A 14801-nucleotide genomic window follows, 5' to 3' on the forward strand; every position below is an offset into this window, starting at 1 on the left:
ATTGGTTCTTTTCTTGGAAGAACAGATTTGCAGGGGATAGTTCTGAAACTATCACTGACTGCAGTTTTAAAGGAGGTGGAAAAAGGTGTCTTGAGTTTTGTCTAGTTACTGTCTTCAGGCTACCCATGTCTTATAATATGCAGTCTGTGGTATCTGTTACTCTGTTTCCAGTGAAACTTAATGAGGTTTAAATGGTATTAAAAAAAAAGGCATGGAAATGAAACTGAATGTAGTTTTTGCTGTTTAGCCACAGTGAGCTAAGTAATGAATGAATTCATGTGTTGTGGCTTTAAAAAAAACAAATAGAAGAATCATGCAGAATCTTTCTTTTCTGGAAGGTTCATTGTAGATAACCTTTTGGTGTGAGCTGTCTCTGTGTATCACTGCAGACTACACTTGTATAAGAAGTTGAAATTGTCCAAGGATGTTGATATGTGTGTCTGCTCATATGGCAGGGGGAGGGAATCACGGCTGATTAAATGGCAGATGGTGTTTCAAAATCTGGCAGAGTTTTAAGGACTTCGTGTTGGGTTTGTTTTTGGTGCTTGTGCCAGTCAGGACACCTGGTGCCAATTTCTATCTGCCAGGAGACAGAAAAGTCTTCAGATGATGTTTCTACTTGAAATGATTTCCAGGTCTTTTCAAGAGAGTTGGCAGTCTAATTTAGTTTCCTGAGAATCAGCATGTATTTACTGAATTAAATGCTGCTTGTAATTAATTACTCATTGAAAAGCCTTTTTTGAAAGATACTGAAGATCACTGGAAAGCCCTTTGTACCCTGAGTGAATAGCAAATGTCTTTCTGAAAGAGATGCTGCAGCCAAGCAGATGTTGTAAATTTGAGTCTGGAATTACTAGGCAAATCAGTTCTGACCTGCAACTCTGGTATTGTGGCAGTATGTTTTTAATTTCCTGTAGTCATAACATGAGTTCAATGCTTTTGTCTTTTTACTCTCTTGGGTGTCAAATGTGTACATATCAATTGTGGTTGAGTACTTTGATATCTTCTGTTAAGGATCAGGGCTTCTGTTATACATAAAGTGTAAGACTTTGCACAAAGTGCTTGTTCTGTTTGTTGCTTTTATTGATATTTGGCTGAACTAATGTTTATTTAGGTCAAGTCTGACACTACGTTTCAAGAGCTCAAATGTAGTCTGCTGTATAAGGATGTAGAGGATGATTCAGCTAGCAACAAAATGTCTTGATCAGCTCAATTGAGGAAACTCACAATAGGCAACAAAATCTGTTTCTGGACTATGAAGTAAAAAAGTAAATTCCTCTTATGCTTGCTTACAATCATCTCAAAATATAACTTTATTTCCCCCTAAATTTAGTTGTGACACATTCTCTCTATTTTCCATGCAGAAAAGTAATGCTCCCTCCCCTTTTTACAAGTTTAACATAATTCTGTGATTAATCTTTTCCAACCTAATAAAGCATGTAGCTTCATAGCTTTGAAGTGCTGGATATGATGCCTTAAAAACACAGTCATAAACTCCAAATGGGCTGTAATAGTTAGCGATTCTTTAGTAAATGCTCTTTAGCATCATACTTTTGCCAGTAGAATTTCAGTGTTTGTCTTAATAAACCTGAACTGTTTCCTGTACTGAGTCAGCTTCCAAAATTGGATATGTTAGACTTTGAAGTTACCAAATTTCTAACTTAAACAAAAAATTAATATAATTTACCATTTATGAATGCAGAGTTTTCTGATGGAGTATTTTGCGTTTTTAAGAAAGATTTCCCCTCCCCCCCATCCTCACAATTGCAGATAGTTCTTACAAAATAAAAATATTGTGTGACTGCTTGGATGTTCTGCAGTACAATCTCTTACATTTGAAGAAAGGACAAATGAGCTTTTTTGAAATGAACTGAAATAATGTCAACCAGTACCATGTAGAATGAGGCCCACTATCTTTTTTTTTTTTTTCTATTTTCTTTGTGGCTTTGATATTATAGTGGAGCTTTGTTCTAGTGATTGCAGCTAGTATAAAGCTTTTGTTCTTTCATTTCAGTGCCATAGTTAAGTCTATGGATTTTAGCCTTACTTGGTGAAGAGTTCCAACCTCAGTTCTATTTCTTGCCCCTGTGCCCAGGACTAATTTCTTGCAGCAGGACTCTGGTAGTTGATTGCATTAAGGCATTAATTAAATGTCTAGCTCAGTTGTTCACGTTGCTTTTCACACTTTAAGGATGGGAAAATAGCAGGCTTTTCTAGATGTGGTGTCTGTTCTCTGACTATTGGTTCTCTTTCTCCACTTTCCATTCATTTACAGCAGTGGTGCAAAGCCAGAATCTGCTTGACAAAGCAAGCCACAACACACTGTTAGTGTGCCTGTAAAATTGGAGAGACGTGTATATTTGCAGCTGTTCATTTCTTGTTAGTGTTAAAACATTCACAAGGTGTATCTTTCATGGATGATGTTCAGTGCATCAAATAAGTTTTACAAGTTCTGTGGTGTATTTCTTCAGCGTTGGCTTTAAAGCTAAGGCAAATTTAACTTCTTGGGAATAATATGTTTTATTATACTTTTTAACTTGCTAACTTCAAGTAAGACTGTTCATGTGCACTTACCATAATGTCTTAATGTAAATATGAATAAAAATGTTACCTCTTGTGAGATGGAATTTTGAACTGATGCAAAACTGCTTCTAAAAATGAGTAGAAGTTAGTGCTGTTTCCTTTGTCTCTGCAGCCCTCCCTGTAGAAAAAGAGGTCTATGTCTAATACCTGTGCAGTATATTACAGTGTAGTGTGGGTGAATGCAGTGGGTATTCACGTCTCATGTCTCTGTTGTTGACTGAGTGTTAAGGATAAGTTACAATACAGTAATCTCTCAAACTACGTAAGCCAAGCAAAAGCAAATATCCTGTTTGGCAATTCCAAAGGTAAAGCAATCATTTTGGGAATAAAGCATGTAAATATTTATTGGAGGACTTGTCCTGTTGTTCCATGACCCTGAAAGGGATCTATGGTCTGTTATGGATAACAGGTTCCACTTATGTGTGCGACACAAGACTGTTATCAGGACAGGTAGGACAACTGCTGGATACACGTGTAAGGTGTTATTAAATACGTTGTATCCTCTCATACTGTGACGGATTATGCAGAGTGGAATCAGTTACTAAAGGCTATAGAAGCCATGAAAACCAAAGAAGCTTTATCAGGGAATGGTATATGCTCTGTCATGGTATTCTGTTTCCTCACTCTCATAAAGAAAGGCTGTTTTAGTTCAATAAATTTGTGAGAAAATATAACACTGGGAGAGGGAATAAATTCAATCAGGAGGCTTATTGCAAAAGTGAGTAGTTGTGCCAGTCAAGGTTAAATGAAAAAATAAGATATAAATGTAACAGACCATGAAGCTGTCTCTTAGAACAGGTTGTTAAAGGTGCGTGCTGGCTTCTCACTCAAACTCTTATACTGGGATAGGATGCTTTTACTAACAAAGTACTCTGGTTCAAACAGAAGTTGGAGGCATACTTTAAGGTTCGTTTTATACTCCTTTCTTTCATGCCCTCAGTCATCCCTGCTGAAACTCAGAGGAAAGAGTTCTTATATTGTAGATTCTTGGATAGAATAGGTTACCTTCAAAATACTTGCACTTTCCATGTCTGGAAGACACAGGATTAATGTCCATCACACTCTGCTTGTGCTTTAACAACAACAAAAAAGACTTCATATTTTAAAATTATACATGATACTATGACAAAATCTGTAAACTTTCTTTAAAAATTGGGAAGACTGTTCTGTGAGCTGATGAGCATCATTAGGAATGCCAAATACTTAGGTCTTCGGTGAATTCTTTCATCTAACTGATCATCTGTAGTCTTCAGCATGGTGGCAAATTACCCTACTGATGAGGTGACTTATTAGGACTCTGTTTCTCCTTTTGTATCTGATCAGAAGGTCTTTTTGGGTTTGAGTGGGGGGTGGTGTGTATTGCTTCTAAAAGTTTTTGCAAGTTGTAGAAGACACTGTCCAAGCAGTGTTCTTGTTGCTTGGAAACCTGAAAAGATCTTGGTGTGTATGTGAACATATGTGCCCTGGCAGTCAGGAGGTCCAGATCTTCATATTGCAGAAGAAACATTTCTGACTAGCTTTAATCGGGAATTTCAATATAGTTGTGTTGAGACTGGATTCTCAGTCTCTCCTGTTAAGAGCTTCAGCATTTCTAAATAAGTTGGGTTTGTCAGTTTTTCTGTCTCTGCCCCTATCTCCAAAAGAAAAGTCAGGAAATCCTGCAGAGAAACTTGGAACAGTTTTGTAAACTCTTCGAGGTGATGCAGGAACAAGATTAGATTCTGTATTCATTTAATGTAGTTAATATTTTACACATGGAAATTCCCAGAGTTGAACAATGTAAATTTAGTATTTTTCCTTTATCCCTTGAAAGGCAACAGTGAGATCAGGCTTAAACCTCTTTTTGCAGATATTGTACTGTGTGTTGGATTATTTTGTTGCCTTTCTAGCTGCAGTAAAAAGCCAGCTATAGTCTGTTTTTTAGATTTTTTTTCATCCATGTGAAATAGGAGGACTGTCTGAATGACTTAATTGTCTCGTGATCTAGCCTTAAACATTCTCTTATAAACAGACAGCAAAGCTACAAGTAGTGTAGCTATTGCATGTGAACCAGCTATAAAAACAGGTATTTGTTTTGCCATTTCTATATAAATAAATGGAGAATTAATCTAAATGCATGTGAATTTCAGTTACTTAATAAATGTATTCACTGGGGACATATAATGATTTTTATTTTGAAGAGTTAAGGGAATATCTGTAAACCTGAAATAGTCTTTGAAAGACAATAGCTGTTACTTTCTTGGCCAAATTTTTTTCACTGTTAACAAATAAAGTAAGTACAACAGCTGGATCTAAGGATTTAATGACTTGGGTGACAACCACTGTGCTCCAGAAGTCTTCAAGGAAAATGATTGGTGCTGATGTTCAGAGAAAGCCACTCTAAATTCTGAACTCATCTGTTTTGAGTGGGGGTTTTGGGTTGTGGTGTTTGTTTGTTTGTTTTTATTTTTAAACAATTTTTTTTTTTCCCCGAGGTAGTATGTTTGTTACAATTGAGGACAGGATGCAAAAGCAGAGGTACATGATGAGGGGAGGGGTCTTAATGTATTCCCAGTTGGTCCCTTCAGCTGTCAAGGAAGTCTATCAATGTATTTGCATTTATCTTCCTAGTGTTCTTCCCAAACTTGATGTTCTGAAAATTAAAAATTTGAGAAGGTTATCTGTTGTTCCATGCTGAAAATCAACACATGTTCCCTGGGCCTTCAACAGGTATCTTTACAAAAAACAATGAATTCTGAAACCTCAAGGCTTGCTATGGAGTAACACATAGGCCAGCTCATTCAAGTGGTGGTGGTATTCTGCTGATAGTTTCTCAAATTGGTGGACTGAAAATGTTGGGATTATTTTTAAAATCTCAGCAATGAAGACTTGATGTGAGCCCTGCCAGTTTTCCTGTAGTAACAGACAATCATTTATTAAGCCTTGTGTAACCGAGTCCAAATGGTTTTCACACTACAATATCTGTTTCTTCTGTTAATGCTTTTAAGTAAGAATCTGTTTTCTGGAGTGCAAGTTAGAAACTTCAGAGACATTTATTATTATTTAGTTTCAGACTTCTGTGAGAAACTTGCTCTCCAGCCCTGCGCAGCCATACCCCAAACTCCTGGTGACACAGAAGTATGCAGGCTTCCTATGGAGGGAAATATGTAGTTTATTTCCGTGGTGTTTTTTCTGTTGTGGGGAGGAATGTCTGTAGCTCTTTTCCATGGTATTTATTTTGGTGTTTCACAATAACAAGCCACACAGGAGAAGAAGACAGAGCTTTGGTTTTCTCACACTTGCCTAAATATCGGATAGGCCAGCCTCTGTGTGACTAGAGGTGTCAGGTGAAATGGATATTCACAGATTGCATCAGCTCAGTCCAAAAGAAAATTTCCCAGTGTTGGAAGCTGAGTTCAAGGCTTATCTAGTGTGGAAGTGTGTCCTAATGGCTTGCATTTGTTAGGATTGCATTGTTAGGATTCACCACAGTTGATGTTTTTATACTGTTCTGTCTCAATGAATTTGAAAGTATCTAAATTCTTTCTCTTTTTTTTCAGTAATTAAGAGAACAATACATTTTTATTTTGTTAAGAGACTTTAGAGCTTTGACAGACCATCAGGATCACATACCAGTAACAAACTCTTTTCATTTTGTTATTCCCAAGGGAGTTGCAGTATGCAATGCCAAATTATATTGAATATGCCATCGTACTACTTGGTTCTCTCTATCTTCTTATCCCTTTTTTACCCAGTTAAATCTAGATGTAGATCTCTTCTGATGTTGTCAGACTAGTTTTTTTTTTTTCTTTGTCTCTCTGGTGTTCCTCAGATTGTGCATGTTGTTTAATGCATTTTCAGTAAACAGTGAGTAATTGAGTTGTCAATTCTACTGAGTTTTTCTTAGTTTTGAGGTGAGATATATGAGGTATTCTAAAGCTGACTCTTAATGTCCTCTTACAATATTTAATTTTTTTAAGTTATTTTTAAGTCCTCTGACTGGATTCTTCTAGCTTTCCTCAAGATACTTCCTTAAGATACTTCTCAGCAGATAAAGTAGCTGCCCATATTGTTGTCATTGGATCCTGTTAGGGGGAAAGCTGACACAATACTTGAAAGACCATTAAATTGCCTCAGACATGCAACTCATGGATCTTGTGTCAGAGATGGTTAAACAACTTATACGTCTGCATGTCTGGGGTAATGGAGAACATACAAAGCCCACAGAGGTAAGCAAAAGACAGTGAGTTATCTTTAATGTGCTTTGTGTTCTCAGATAAAACGTTAACATGCCTTAGGACACGTACTTGCCTAAATTGACCTTATTTGCAAAGTTGCTCTTCATTAGAGGCTGTCTGAGTGGTGGTGTTGTGAGGCCATGGATGAAATACAGTTGCACTGTGAATATAAATCAGTATTGTGTGAATAAATAATTAATAGATCCATAAGCTGTGGCCCTAATTTAAATGTTTATTTTTCCTCCACTCCTTGAGGCTTGAGCTCACAAGAACCTAAGCATACACCTACCCTATTTCTCAACCGCAGAAGTCCCTAGCAAAGAGGTTGTGAGTTTTTGTCACATCTGGCTGGATGATTGAAGCTTCATATTTTAGAGCATGTTATCCTAGCGTTGGTGACATTTTACACTGTTGTAGAGTAGCAGCTCTGTAGGATTTTGACTGAGTCAGTCTTAACAAAAATGCCATTTTGAAAGGGACATCCTGCACATGCTCTTCCCTTAAGTCAGAAGTTAAAAATTAAATGACTCTTGCAGTGTTTTGTGACTGTTTTCAATTCTGAAAGAGTGCAGACAATATAAATACCACTGTTGCATGAGGGAGACAGATCAGGCTGATTCCTGTATCTGTGCCTGGGAATCCACTGCAGCATTACCTTCAGTTTGACAGGCTGCTGAATTTATAATGATTAAAAGCTTCTGTGTACTAGAAAAAAACCCCTCAATTATTTAGGATTTTAGTTTCTGCTTTGAGGAAGAAAGAGGTTTGCTTTTTTCTTCAGGGGAGGATTTGAGCTTAAAATTAGTCTCAAGGCTTCAGTTTGCATTTGTTGTGGCAGCAGGTACCGTTGCCTACAGGAAGGTTAGTTTTTCAGACTGGAGCACATAGAGCAAGGTGGTCACAGGAAAGTGGAGTGGGGGCAGTCATTTTCCAGAAATAAAAATGAGGACACAGATGACCCTTTGGCTCTTAGCAGGTCCCTGCTTCTTGTGTCTCCTTGCATAAGCAATCACCTTTCAGTTCTTCCAGAAGGAAAACATGCCAGTAAAATCCATCTGCTCCTCACTGCTCTTGCTGTCTTGTGACGTGGAGCCAGATGTCCTTTACATGGGCTTTTCAGATCTAAAGATTTAGCCTCTGATTTAGACTTTTATATGTGAGATACTTATTGTGTTTTGGTGGCATTCTCAGTGATTGTTGGATGTGGAAAGAGTGACAGGGACAACAGAAACACATACAGACACTGTGGACTTGGCCTCATGAGGCTGAATTGAAGATCCTACAGATGCCAATGCGCTTTGCTCCATTTTTGTCACATTACTCATATTCCCAGGGAGTGCAGATATGCTAATCTGACAGGGTTAAAATAGGTATAGCCCCCCCATCAATCTGATGGTGTCATCAGGTACTGATACGTTTAGCAACCCAGACCGAATTATGTGGTAGTAATAGGATAGAGCCCCTTTGCTCATGTTCATCACCAGTTCTGCCCTTGGAGTCTGAGGGAAGCCAGCAGAAAGGTGCTAGTAAATAAAAATCTGTCAGTCCTTTTGTCCTTCGTATATAATTTCCTAATTTATTCTGCTGTTTTCTGGTGCTATTTTCTGTCGTCCTTATCCAGTGTCAAGATAGAAAAAGACCTCTCTGTGATCTTCATGTTAGGCGTGAAATGTAGACAGTGGATATTCCTGGCATGCTGTGTTAAGCTCCCAAGGATTAGCCCTGGCTTTGTACCCTGCCAGCGCCAGGCACTAGGTGCCTGTCATGGGAATACAGACACAGTGGAAGGTTGTGTTTTCCTGAGCCGAGGAAACAACACTAGCAGATGCACAGCCACAGTGGAGCAGAGTGTACCATGGTGTGACACTGAGCTCTGGAAAGGCTACACTAGGGGAACCTCTCTGGGAGTTAAGTCTCTCCTGGGAGCTCTTTCGATGGGCATGGGCAGTCCTCTTGCTGGCTGCTGTCAGAGCTCACTGGGATTGGGTACTAGACGAGACTGACATGCAGCTATTGCTTTTGATTAGTGGTGTCAGGTCTACTTCTGCATAAGGCAGACCTGTTTCAGGTTTCTGGGATTTAACAGAATTCCAGCTCTAGAGGCTAGAAAGGCATTTTTGTCAAATCAGAAGATTTTTTACAAATAATACGATAGCGTATCTGTTACAAATAATATGATGGTGTATCTGTTTCTTCATGGCCTATTTCCATCCAAACAACGAATGGAAAGAAGAGGCGTTAAAAATATTACTTGTGTATCTCTGTAAGAGTAGTTTTGGTCTGTGCTACAAACATTTTGATGTCCATATAGAGCTTTTATCTGCACATATTTTGCCTGGTGATTCATTCCTTCCTCAATTTCCAAACTGGTTCATTAGATGATGTTTGCCTTCTAGAGATTCTTTGTTCTAGCTCCTTTTCCTAGGAAGGAAGTTACGTTTCAGTGGGGTGTTTTAACTTCTATGGTTTTACAGGCTAATGAGAAGTTCTTTTGATTTCTCTTGGGCACTATTGCAAGGATGGGGAGAGGTGGCAGGTTGGTTTTTTGGCTGTGGGCATTTTGTTGTTAGTTTGTGGTGTTTTGGGATTTGTTTTAACTCAGTTGGTCTGTCTCCACCTTTGTGAGAGCATCAAACTGGGATGGTGAGAGAATATTTACTACATGGAGCAGTTCCTCTCTTGGAGAGATGTGGGGGCACGAGGGAAATAAAAAGGAATTCTTGTGGGTGCCCTGGCAAAATGGTAAAACTTGGTGTGGCTGGGTGTTCAGTGGTGTTTGAAGACTGGCTGTAGGCCTGGTCAAGTTCTCAAAATGCCTTAATTAAGAAAGGATTTGACAACAGTGATCTAATATTTGACAAGATGGGCTAATGAACTATCCTGAATACACAAGGCTTACTGTAGTGTGCTGTAAGAAGCCTTCTGGTTTACTGCTCAGTGTGGTTTCCAAGCATAATCATCTTGCATCCCAGAAAGAAGGCGATGTCTTTGATAGTACTGTTGGATTAGGAAAGAGTCTGGAACTGCAGGCTTTTGGAAAGATAGATGAACGCACATTGCTAGTGCCAAAGCTCTTCAGACTAGAAGGAATAGATGAGGTAATGACATGCATGCCCAGCTGTGTGCAGAGGCTGCCCTGGGAACCAAACAAAAACCCCTAATTTACTGTCTTTGTACTTATATTGAATGGGTTTGTGTGGACTGAAGACGTATTATAGTACTTCAGAGTTGGTGGTACATCACTGTGCTGGGAAACAAATACTTTGGTACATGATTCAAAAACATTCAGCGGTGTCATCAGGCAGCGTGCTGGGGAGGTTGGCCGAATGGGTCTGTCTCGGTGCTGGGCTGCAGCTCCTTTGCTGTGCATACAATGAGCTGCTTCATTGCCGCTGCACTGGCCCTCTGTGTGACGTTAGAGATACCCAGATACAGCAACAACATGCTATTTTTAGTTCTGGCTGGCTGGTAAATAAGAACTAGTGAATTTAAAGTGCTATGAATCTTGAGCAAGTAAGACATGCTATTAAAATATAAAAATTAGATTTGCGGTAAAGAGAAGACAGGTCAGGCACCACTGGGATGAGACCTGTCAGTGTGATTATATTTGATTTGGCTTATACCTCCTTCAGACCAAGTTGCATTACTTGTTTCTGGAACTGGAAAAACTGTCAAAGGGATGGATGCTGGAGAACATTAGCTGTGGTTTGGTGAAATGATAGAAATGCAGAATCAATGGAAAAGTACCTAATTTTGTTGTCTCTAAAAAGATACAAAGTCTATGGAGAACAGCTCTTCGAGCAACCCTAAAGAAGTAAGTGATGTCACTGTCTTGTCTTCTGCATTTGCTGAAAGATACTTGGGTGGTCCCTGCTCGGTGGCTGCCTAGTAAGGCAGCTACTGACCTCAGGCAAAGTAGTGAAATGTTTCTTTTTGCACAGGAAGGTGGCCAGTGCATGTATTTATAGTCACGGTTGTTTGTAAAAAATGTGACATTTTCTAATCGGTAAAACAGTTACTCCTCTGTTTTCTAGTTTCTAAATTTATTTTAATTTTATTTTTTCCAGTGGCAGTGAACTTCACCAAAGTATACACAATGTGTATACAATGTGAGCTCATTAAATAGAAGAAATTTTTATATGAGAGCATATATGTTTTTATATGGAAACAGCATCTATGTTGCAGGAATTCTTGCAGCACTGCTTGTTTGCCTCTGTTTGAGTGCCTTCAAAACCCAGCTGGCAGAGAACTGTTTTAATATGAATTAATGCCTGATTCCTTGTGCCTCTGCTGATAAATGGAAGCATCTGCAGTGTTGAGCTGCCAAGCTAAACAGAATTTCCCTTAAGCAGCTCTCAAACACTGAATTGTTCTTAGAGAATAGATGTGTTTGTGGATTTGTTAAGACTTTAAATGTTGACATAATATTCGACTGAAAGAAACTACTTTAAAAAATGCTCTCCAAAAATCCGTTCTGGGTGCAAAGCTAAAATATGCCTCCAGGAATATTCAAATAATGTCCCTTACCGTCTCCAAAGAAAAAGTACATGGACTGTGACATTGTGGATGATATATTCAGCTGCTGAGACCACCCACTTCCTCCTCCTCCCATTTCTCCCTTTCTAGCTCCCAGCCCACGGAGTCCCATAGCAGATTGAGCATCAACACTGTGATGCAGTTCAGAGGCTGTTGGTTTTCCAAGTCACTAAGTCGATTTTATTCTGAGGACAAGCTTTGTTTTCACAACATCTGGTGAGAAGAAGCTGCCAGCAGCATTTATGCTATGGGTATCTGCTTTTACTGATGTTTTGCTTGTCTGTGCGTAAGGAATAAGAGCAAAGGAATGGAGACTTGATTATTTCTTCAAGCCTATTTTCTTTAACAAGAATTGCTCACTTCTGCCAGTAGCAATTAAAAAACATATTATGTGACAGTACATGGAGGCTATTTCTTGCTTGTTTATCTTCCAATTGCACTGAAGACATGTTATGGTCTCCGAAATTTTCCTTATCCAACATGCGCGTAAGGCTGACGGCAAAGGGGTTGCTCCGAAACATTCGTCTACCTTCTGGCTACAAGAAAAGCACTGTTATATTTCATACAGGTTTGTGCATTTTTAATATGATGATCAGAGTATGCACTGAGGGAATATCTTGTTTACTTTAACAGCAACTTATTTTTAGCAAATAAGAACTGTAGTTGGCATGAAAGTTTTTAAATTTCATACAGAAGTCTGACTTTTGAGCGAAGTGGTTTCATATTCTAACTCTGTGTGTGTGTGTGCACCTGTGCTGAGCTGCTTGTTTGGAAAATGGTTATTCTGTTTATGAAATGCAAATTGGAATTTGCTCTTTCTTTGCACAGTTCCAAAAATAGTATCAGGAAGTCTGTGCTATTAAATATTTATTTAATCATTTTAATGGTTATCTTCTGGGAGCACTGTCTTTTCTATATCGTGATGGGATGCAAGGGGGAAACAGGGAGGGAAGCAGAATGAATACGGGCTGTCACAATGGAGCTTTCTGTCTGTGTGAAATATTTGAATACTTACCTGTAGATATGTCATCATACATGTTGTGGAACAAGCAAACTTTTGTGCCCACTTGTGTCGATTCAAACCTAAAGGTAAAAAGTTTTGAGACATTCAAGACAAGTGTGGGGGTGTTTACTTCACACCCATGCAGACACAAAACACAACAAACAAACAAACAAATTACAAAATTCTCAGCTGCATCTGACCTGATTTTCATCTTCAGTGGCAGGCAAAGCAAATAAAGCGAGATTATGGAAGCTGAGCTTTGGTCCAGGATATACATGTGTTGTCTTGGGGGAGGGTGGCAGTTGTTTGTTTCTTTGAGCTGGGATATGACATCTAGAGAAACTGATGGCAGTTGCATGTTACATAATATTTTCTCCACTGCACTGTTTGTAATTTTCTTGCATTTTACTTAGAGGTGAGCAAGCAGCTACATAAACTAGTTTTGCAGAAGCTCTTCCTCTTGGGGATTTCCTTTCTCACTTGAATACCACCCTCTCTGCTCTTATTTTTTTGGAGTTCAGTGCTACCAGTCAGCTTTCCTTACTGTCCTGGCTTTTCACATAACAGCTTAAACCATTTACCTTGTCATTACTTATCCTTGCCAAAGTAAATCCAGATTCTGAGTTCCTCCTGGATGATAAATTCATTTATGAACATAATACAGGACAACTGTCCAAACGTAATACAGGCTTCTATTTGCAGGTTGCTTGCGTGGCTTTAAACTAGGATTTAAATACCTTGATGCTAAAAATTCTAACGTAAAGGATGTCTTTGTGCACATACCTATGTTGCTAACAATGTGAAATGTCCACGAAATACATAATCCAGGGACAAAGTTCCTAAGAGAGAAGGCAAGGGGAGATGATGTTCAGTCTTCCAAATGTTCGTTAACTACTACTGAACTTTGTGTAATTTTGAAAAGTAAAAATAGATTTCACTGCACATATCAAAGGAATTTAACAAGTATAAGAATCAATTTGTTGTTTTATTTCATTTGAGCAGATGTGAAAGCAAAACCTGTCTGCAGGATGCCTCTGTGAAATACGATATGTAAAATAGATTGCAAGCCCTGTGTTCTAGTTAAGCAGCACTTCATTAAATAAGTGCTGAATAGACCTTCTGTGTGTTTTCTCTATGTGTGGTATGTACAGGCTAATGGTGCCAGATTGAAAGCTTAGACAGGTTTTTGCCTGCTTTTCCCATTCTCCTTTGTTGTCCCTGTGTCTTGTAGGAAGTCAGTGTGTTAGCAAAAAGCTGACATATAGAGCTTTGGTTAGCTAGAGCTGAATATACCAAAAAAGTAGGGCATCTGAAAACCAGGTCATATTCTGTAATGGAGAATGCAAGTATGTATAGATAATACTGTGGGTTTTGAAACAGCGGAATGCATTGAAGCTTGTTAGTGATTATTTCAGGTTCATAAAACTCAGCAGCAGCACATCAGGCAGTGATAGTGTATATCACAAGCGTAAAAGGTTAATTTTTTTTTTTTTTTTTTTTGTTAAATGCCAGGAGGAGCCATATTTGGTTTTGCAGCACCAGTAGGAGTATCTTTTTTTGTAGTGGTTTAATTGGATTAAAATATGGCTTCTTTCCAAGGTCACATAAGAAATGTGCACAATGAGCACTAGGGACTGTGTCGGTAAATAAGGGAAGGAGTAAATGCAAAAAAGAACTTCAAGGTCCATGTAGGAACATGCATATGTATGAATGTTATGTAATGGTTTTGACATAGATTGCACTTTTAATAAGCATTATCATGGATTTCATTCTTTGCTCCCTTTGATCATAGCATAGACCAACTGTCTTGTATGACTGTAGAGCATCCTTGGGATACTTAAGGCAATTGTAGAAATGTAGAGTTTTAAAGTAATCTTGAGCACAGATCAAGTTGAATTCTTCTGTTGCCACATCCTGGCTGACAGTTTTTGGTGCACTAAAAACTCAGTGAAGTTAGAACATAAGCACTGTTGGGAGGAAGAGGATGGAGCTTGCTTTTGGGTTTTCATTCTGACTTCAGGATATTTTGCAGCAGCCTGATGCAGTTTCTTCACAGTATGGAGCATGGCTGGGCATACGGTTGTTCACACTGGGGTTAAGTTAGTCTAGGTTAGTCATTGCACTTAAATGGGTCCTTGGGCTGAATTTGTTTGCACTTAGACACCTCCACATGGATGAGATGTAACTAGAGTAATTCAGATATGTTGCAGTGTAAGCATGTAGTAAGCAATTCAAGGGAAGCCAAAAAAAATTAGATAATTTTTTTTCCTAGGAATGGAATAAATCCAGATGAAATTTGCTGTAAAATTTAAGGTGTTTCTTAAGATCCTTCAGCTTGTTGTCTTGTGTCTAACTTTCATGACTACATCACTTCAAGGTCATGCTATCCAGAAGTTTCATTTCTCTTTAAATGCAGGCAAACATCAAAGTGTCATTTTTCTCAGCGACTGGAAATACAGTAC

The 14801-nt window shown here is 38.6% G+C and overlaps 1 protein-coding gene across 8 annotated transcripts in view; it reads left to right on the forward strand.

Moving 5' to 3' along the window:
* Positions 1-14801, forward strand: part of MTUS1 (microtubule associated tumor suppressor 1) — a 133921-nt gene that overhangs the window by 64598 nt on the left and 54522 nt on the right. The window contains exon 1 of one of the 8 annotated variants that reach the window (XM_017812851.1): positions 11444-11904. The exons of 6 other annotated variants lie outside the window; for them this stretch is intronic. In XM_017812851.1, coding sequence (XP_017668340.1) covers positions 11784-11904 — 121 coding nt within the window. In that variant the 5' untranslated portion in view covers positions 11444-11783. Of the gene's footprint in view, positions 1-11443; positions 11905-14801 lie in introns of those variants that run through there. One more of the 8 variants, XM_017812940.1, reaches the window with a different exon arrangement.

The sequence above is a fragment of the Lepidothrix coronata genome, unplaced genomic scaffold, assembly GCF_001604755.1.
Source record: "Lepidothrix coronata isolate B3197 unplaced genomic scaffold, Lepidothrix_coronata-1.0 Scaffold0, whole genome shotgun sequence".
NCBI classification, from domain to species: domain Eukaryota; kingdom Metazoa; phylum Chordata; class Aves; order Passeriformes; family Pipridae; genus Lepidothrix; species Lepidothrix coronata.